General features: G+C 56.8%; 1 protein-coding gene across 1 annotated transcript; it reads left to right on the forward strand.

Moving 5' to 3' along the window:
* Positions 1 to 3,270, forward strand: FBXO2 (F-box protein 2). Its single transcript, XM_065421367.1, has 5 exons — positions 1 to 250; positions 1,790 to 1,916; positions 2,009 to 2,104; positions 2,544 to 2,679; positions 3,136 to 3,270. Exons 1-5 carry the CDS (start codon positions 1 to 3, stop codon positions 3,268 to 3,270), a joined length of 744 nt encoding a protein of 247 aa, XP_065277439.1.
* The last annotated feature ends 4,266 nt before the right edge of the window (positions 3,271 to 7,536 follow it).

The raw sequence follows: 7,536 nt of genomic DNA on the forward strand, positions 1-7,536 counted from the left end.
ATGGAATCCCTCCCTGAAGCCGTCCTGATCCAGATCCTGGCCTCCATCCCTGCAGTGGAGCTGGTGCTGGTGTGCCGCCTGGTCTGCTGCCAGTGGAAGAACCTTGTGGACGGAGCAGCTCTCTGGATCCTGAAGTGCCAGCAGGAGGGCTTCACCGGGGCAGAGCCTGAAGAGGAGGCCGAGAACTGGCAAACGTTCTACTTCCTGAGTAAGAGGAAGAGGAATTTAATCAAGAACCCCTGCGGCGAAGGCGAGTGACTGAACTTTGTAACACCTTCGCCCGGCGGGGGGGGAGGACCGGCTGGTTACTGAGCATTGTGCATCTCCAATCACTTTAAGAGGCCCTGGGTTGGGGAGAGATGCAGCACCCGTCTCACTGTGTGTGAGACTAAATCAACAGCAGCTGGCCTGGGGGTTCCATTAACAGGGGTGGTGGCCAGGCGTTGGATCCTCTTTACACAAGCACCTGCTGGGGATTTCCAGGATGGGGGCACGTGCTCAGGTCCACCGTGGTTAGTGGCCAGTGCAGCATAACAACATCACCACCATCTGTGGTGCTTTACTGCACTGTACGCCACCCTCCCCTACAACTTGGGGGCTTCAGCTCCAGCTTCCAAAGAAGAGGAAGGACTGTGTGCTGGTCAAGGCACAGGACTGCAGGGCCTGAGATTTGGGTACCTTTTGGCTCCGCTACGGATTCAGTGGCAATTCACTTACAGGGTTGGTTTCAAAGGGTCTCCGTTGGGCCAGGATTCTGCAGAGGGTTTGGCTACTATTGGGGGTCTCACAACAAAATAAAAAAACAAGGGGAATTTTTGAAGGAGAACATGGGCAGTGCTTGTTTGAAAATCTGCTTTTAAATGATGTACCCAAGGCTATGTAGTGAGTTTGTGGCAGAGTTTAGAGCTCAAGAACCCCTGGTTCCTGCTCTGCCTACAGACCACTGGATCACGCTACTTCTGGCTGTATCACTCACCAACAGTTGAGCCGATTTGCTTCCAACTTTCCAATATAATTCTGAAAATGCTCAAGCCAAAAGGAAGGGTGGTGGTGGTGGTGGATCTTTTGGTCTGTTCTGACCACGTTAGAGGAGAGTTGAAAACAAGGCTAAGCAAGGAATACTGGCTCCAACTTTACAAAGAAAACCTTTACCCGTCTTATGAAAGAGTTAAAAAATTGAATGAGCTTGTCCCCACTGATGCCAAGTGCTAGCTCTGTGCATTTGATTTCAGCTTGGAGAAGGAAACGGATCAGTCCTCTCCTGCACTAGCCTAGGAGCCCTGGGAATGTTGAAATACAATAAAAATAGTTTTCAGTGGACTTGTTTAAATGATCACGGAACCATTGCAATCAATGGGGGGGGGGGGTGGGTTGTAGAAGCTTGTTTTTACCAATCTGACATTTTTGGTCTAAATTTGACCCCGAAAGCAGCTCTCTAAGGCCTGGTCCACACACAAAGTCAGAGCAATTTAACATCACACCTTTATTTAAACTGTTGCAATATGTACCTAGACCAGTCTGAAATGCTGGGCAGGGCTCTCTAGTGAAGGGAGGCTGCTAAGACAATGATCAGAGCGTAGGTGCTGAGAATCGAGGGCCAGATTACGATAGTCCTACCAAACAGTCCCTTGCACTGCAGATAGTCAATGGCTCGCTTGCGAAGTAAAGCACAACTCAAATCGAACTCCCTGCCTGGATCTATTAAAGAAATCCCCACGTAGGAAGGTGAAAGAGGCTTGAAGCCACGCGACTATAACCCAGAGTCTCTCTCTTGTTCTGCTCTCTGCAGAGGATTTAGAGCACTGGGGGGAAGTGGAGAACGGAGGTGACGGCTGGAAAATTGAGGACCTGCCGGGAGGCTGTGGAAAAGAATTTCCCAGCGATGGAGTCCACAAATACTTCGTCACCTCCTACGAGTAAGGCTGCCCTCTTCTCTGGCTGGGTTCTACCCTACGCTGGCATGTGAGGAAACAGGGCTGCGCTCACCCGGTAACTTCTCGTCTTCCAGGTGGTGCCGCAAGTCTCAGGTCATCGACCTCAGGGCTGAGGGTTACTGGGAGGAGCTGCTGGACACAACCCAGCCTAAAATTGTGGTAAAGGACTGGTAAGTGTGTGTGTGTGGGGGGGGGGGGGGGATTGTGCTGTGCTGGCAGGGAGAGAGGGGAAAGGCCAAGGGAAGCAGAGAGAGGGAGATGAGGAGAGGCTGGAGTTGTGTCTACACTGGGCTTCTTTGACCCCCATTTCCCACCATTGCTTACGTGGGCATGGGTCCATCAATGGTAGCAGAGGCACTGCTCCATGCCTCTTGCAGACACACTGGTGAGAACACCAGCCCTGGGTCTGCACTAGCGCTCCAGCCTAGCTAGCGGCGGTGGGAGACTGGAACAAGCTCACTGTAATCCAGGTGGTTGGGGCTTGGCTTTCTGGACATGGCTTGGTGTAGGACGGTGCCCAGCCCGGGCCCAGCCGCATTGCTCTCAGCACCGGGCCTGTTTGCTGAGCGGCCGCGAGGGGCGAGGCTGGCAGCCTGGGTCTCTTTGCAGGTACGCGGGTCGCAGCGACGCCGGCTGCCTCTACCAGCTGCACGTGAAGCTGCTGTCGGAGCATGAGGATGTCCTGGCGGAGTACCAGAGCGACACCGTCGCCATTCCGCAGGACAACACCGCCGACTGGACTGAGGTGAGTCACGGCGAGCGGCTGGGCAGAGTCAGGGTGACGGGACAGGGCAGCGCATGCTTTGGGGCCGCAGGCAAAGCCTGATAGGAAGGGGCTTCCCTTGGTGAGCTCAGCTGCCAAAGGAGCAGGATGGGGTGAAGGCTGGGTGGGGGGGTCTTTACCCCGGGATCCTGTCTCTCTCCTCTTCTGCAGCTGGGACCATGAGGCTGGGTTCCATGTGGCTCAGTAACCTGCCAACCCAGCCACGTGAGTGGGTGGGGAGAGGGAAGTGGCATGGAAGGAGAAAGCTGCTGATGGCTCCAGCGTAGCAGTGGGGCCCGAAGACCATCAGATAGCCCATCTCCCGCCAGCGGCTGGTGACCCCATCCCCGCAGGGCCTCGCTCCCCGGAGGGGAGATTCAGGGGCGGCTTGTGACTTCCCGGAAGCCATTGTCTCTCTTTCTCTCTCTGCCCCCTCAGCTCTCCCACACCTTCTCCGACTACGGCCCCGGGGCTCGCTTTGTGCGCTTTGAACACGGCGGCCAGGACACGCTCTTCTGGAAGGGATGGTACGGGGTCCGCATGACCAACAGCAGCGTGACGGTGGAGCCGTAGCTGGGCCTTGGCCCCTCAAGCCAGACCAGGTCCCATTCACCGCAGCTGATCCCTTGGGTCCTCCATAGGCTTTGGATAGTTTCTGCGTGGTGCTGCTTCCAGAGACGAGGCAGGAGCTCCAGGCTGAGAGTATATCGTGTGTGTGTATGTGTGTGTGTGTGTGTGAGTGTGAGAGAGAGAGAGAGAGAGAGAGAGAGACACTGCATGCAGCTGCCCACCTTTCCTCACTGGGTTACGCAGAGTCTGGGAGTAGCTGCTTTGGGGTCCATTAATGCACCAACCCTTAGAAAGCTTTTAAAAATCTCAGTGCTCTCCTCTGCCCCACTCGCCCGACGCCCTTTCAGCGAGCCGCAGCATCGCTTTGGAATGGTGCCAAGGCTGGAGTAGGGGGAATGAGCGAGCTGGCTATAAATAATTCCAGGACCTTCCCTCTCCTTTCGGCTGACATCACCTCAGACCCTAAACCTCCCTCCCCGGCAGCCGCGTTGAACAGTGACTCTCACAGTGCCGCTTACCAGCATCAGATACAGTCCACTTCGAGAGGGATTCAGGCTTCATCTTTTAGATGCTTCAAGAGAGCGGCATGGTCCTATGGTCTCAACACAGGACCTGGAAGCCCCAAGTCCCAGTTCTGCCACTGAGCCCCTCTGTGGCCTGGGGCAAGTCACTTAGCTTCTCTCCCCATCTATAACAACAGTTGCCTACTTCCTGGGGGACAGAGCTCGTTAAAGTTTGCTGTGCTAGGTGACTGGTTTCTTTAGTATTAAGAATCATGCAAAGCAGCAGGGAGAGGAGGGTGCCTTTCGCCTTAGGCTGGGCCCAGGAAGGGAACGTAAAGATAAAGGTGGAGTCTGCCCTGGAGCCTGGTCTAGTTTTGTTAAAGATGAAGCAGCTTAGCTAGTATAAGCCAAAGTCTGGAGAGAGACCAGGACCTGGGCCCAGGCAGATCAGCTGGAAATAGTCCAGATGGGAGAGAGAAAGCGAGTGAACGGAACCAGATCCAGCTGCCCCAATGGACCTCTAGACTGGGCTAAATCCTGACCTCAGGCTTTGGCTTTTTGTAGGCAGGAAAGGGGGCGGTTCTTAGAGAAACCCTCTGCTAAAGAGCATCTTCTGCTTCATCCCTTGGGAACCTCGGCCCTCTCTCTGAACCTCCCCGGCGTGCTGTACCCCACGTACCAGGGAAGGGCGTGCACGAGAGCCGCTTCTCGGCTGACACACCAGGGACTGACCCAGGGACCTCCAGAGCTACCGCTTGAGCTACAGACCCAAGGCTCCTGTGTGGGGAGGGCTGGAACAGGTTCATATCCTCTGCAAATCAGCCTCTGCCCCACCTCCATCTCCTCCTGCTCCCCTCCATCCTCCTCATCTCTCCACTCGGCTTGCTCCGCTTTTCATGCTAGCCCCGGTGCCTCCTTCCCAAGTGCCCTCACTCTCCTCCTCTGGGGGACATTCTCCCAGACTCCGCACTCTGACGCCTCCGGCGTTTCTTGGGCTTGAAGCTCCTGGGGATTGTATCTGTGGGATGTAGCCCAGGCTCTTACGTCACACGCTAGAGATAACAGGCGGAAGGGAAGGCTGGGCAATGCAGGAAGCCACATGCTACGGAGCCTAAGAACCCACTGCAGCCTCTGAGCTGTGCCCAGGGCCTGCAGCTAGCCCCGTGCTAGTCAGGCTTTGGGAGCCTAAAGAAGCTGCTGCTAAGCGTCACCTGCCCAAGGATGATCCCTGACTGTTTACATGGGGCCTCTGGAAACCACAGATTCACCTCGAATGCACATGCCTATATGCCAGAAACATTTACGTGCATACTCCCCCTTAATGCCCCTTGGCACGGCTTAGGGCTATGCCCACATCACTGAAAAGAAAGTCCTAAACTTAGCTGAGCCAAAACTAACCCCCCCCACACCGCCCGGCAACCAACCCTAGTGAAAGATCCTAGGCAACCCCTTCCCTTAAGCAGGCCCCCTTCCCTTAAGCAGGCCCCCTTCCCTTAAGCAGGCTGACTGGGTGGTTGTGGGGAGAGAGAGAGAGTGACTGTGTGAGTGTCCTCTTTGCCTCTGCTGTCAGGGCAGTGCACCCAATTTAACCCCTTAGCACCAAATTGTGCCATTACCCAATGCAACATGCTCGTGTTTCTTTTGCAAAAGGCAAGAGCAGTGCTTAATTTGTGACCTCTGGCCTTGGCAGCTCAGAGCCCGGAGGTGCCGGCGCAGCTCAGAGCCCGGAGGTGCCGGGGCAGCTCAGAGCCCCGGCACTTCCGGCCTTGCTGCGTCAGTTATGGAAGTAAAACAATTGCTTGAGCCCCGGCCCCTCTTGCATTACAAACGAAGCCCTGGGCAAGCGTTTCTGAGCCACCACCGCGTGTGTCCAGCCTTCTGTCGGGCTCTCTGCGAGTCGCTGCACGTGGACACATGGGCCCCTCTTGAATTCTAAGCCACTGTCCAAGCCGGAGGGTCTCTCTGGCTGAAGACCACAAATAAAAGCACTGTGTGTACAAGCCCCGCCTGGAGGGTCTGTCTGTCTCTCCAGGCTCAGCTCGCTTTCCTCCTGCCATACATGGGTAGGCAGGGCTATGCCAGCTGCCTTCAGCCAAAGGGTGTGTGGCCAGGATTCCTTCCTCAGGGCTGGATCCCCCACGGGGAGGGCCAACATCCCAGCTATACCCGTCCCCTTAAGGAGCAGGCTATGCATGGGCGAAGGGGCCCATTGCCCCTGCTCTGCAGACCAAGTGCGGCAGCCCCACCAATCAAACGCACAAAGAGGCGGAAGTAAATCTGGGGACCCCTTGCAGGCATCCCTGGGGAGCTGGGAGAGCACAGGAGCCGGTCCGGCGCCAGCAAGAGCTTTTCACCCAGCACGTGTCCCCTTCCCTCACTTGGGGCTCTAAGCTCCAAGAGACACAGGCTGTGAACCGGCCCCTGCCGAATGGGAGATGAGGCTCTGCCTGCTCAGAGTCCGAGACCTCTCGCTGCTGCCTCCCAGGAACCCAGGCTTTCCTGGAACCCCCGGCTGGCCCTTGAGTCCCCTCCCTTGCTTCACAACGCTGCCCCAGTTGGGGGACTGAAGCCTGGAGTTAACTCCCTGCTTGCTGGGTAGGTCTCAGTACCCATCCCTGCTGCACACACGGGCTCCGCATGGTGCTCGTTAATACCCAGCTCAGTGTCAGTTGCCTGCCCCCTGGGAAGAGACAAGAGCCTGGACTATCCCTAGGGAATTGATACAGGCAGCAGAGGGATCCATGCAACCAGCCACGATACAATTCCTGTGGCACCCACCCCACGTAACATGTGCAGGCCTGAGCTTCACCTCCTCAGGCACTGGGTGTCCCCATCGCTCCACCGGCTGACGGTGCAGGTCTACAGAAGGGAAGTCCTGCCGCCGGAGTCCCTGTGGATGTGCCAGCAGGAGCCCTCAGGGAAGGTTGAGGGAGGCCCAGTGGCTCAGCCTGGCCGTGTGGGGAACAACAGAGTAAACAGGATCCTTGGGCAAAGGAGGAGCAGCTCTGTGGTTAGAGAGCCTGGCTGGGGGCGACTCCAGAGGGAGTTCCCGGAAACGCCCCTGACCCAGAGCACACGCTGAACGTACTCTGGTGGGATTCTTGTGCCACCACCAGGCCTGCCCTGGGCCTGTATCTGAGGGTGGGGGTTACCCTGGCAGTACCTGGTCCCAGTGGGGTCCTGCCTATTCTTTATGCCTGCACTCCAGAGCCCCCTGCCGCCTTTAAACAGGGGGCTGGATTTCCCCCTCTCACTAGCTTGACCTCTGTGTCACTCCACTGAAGACAGGGCCACTCCTGATTTACACCTGGTGTAAGAGCTCAGACCAAGGCCCAGGCGTTTCCTGCTCTGAGGGAGAAGGATCAGCTGAAGGGGGCCCACCTTCCATAACAGTGGCTGGCTGGCATCTCCTGTGCCCAGCAGATGGCTCTGTGGTACCACAACAGGTCCATGATGTGGATTTTCAGAGCTAGCCCCAACGCCTGTAAGCAACGGCTGGGCCCCTTGCTGGACTCGCCCCCACAGCTGCTTTGCCAGCGCTGTGCCCAACACGATCATGACCTGCTGTCCCCGCTGCTCTCCGGTGTCTTTCTAGCCGCTCACGCCACACATCCGGGTTTGGTGGGTAGGACTGCAACTCAGCCGTCAGTCTGCCAGGGCCAGGCTGGTGGGCAGGGGGTACGAAAGCACTGCCGCCAGTTAGGCACCTAACTCCCATGGAAAGGCAATGGAAGTTGGGTGCCTGACTCCCTTAGGCCTGAAAAGA

The sequence above is a fragment of the Emys orbicularis genome, chromosome 22, assembly GCF_028017835.1.
Source record: "Emys orbicularis isolate rEmyOrb1 chromosome 22, rEmyOrb1.hap1, whole genome shotgun sequence".
NCBI classification, from domain to species: domain Eukaryota; kingdom Metazoa; phylum Chordata; order Testudines; family Emydidae; genus Emys; species Emys orbicularis.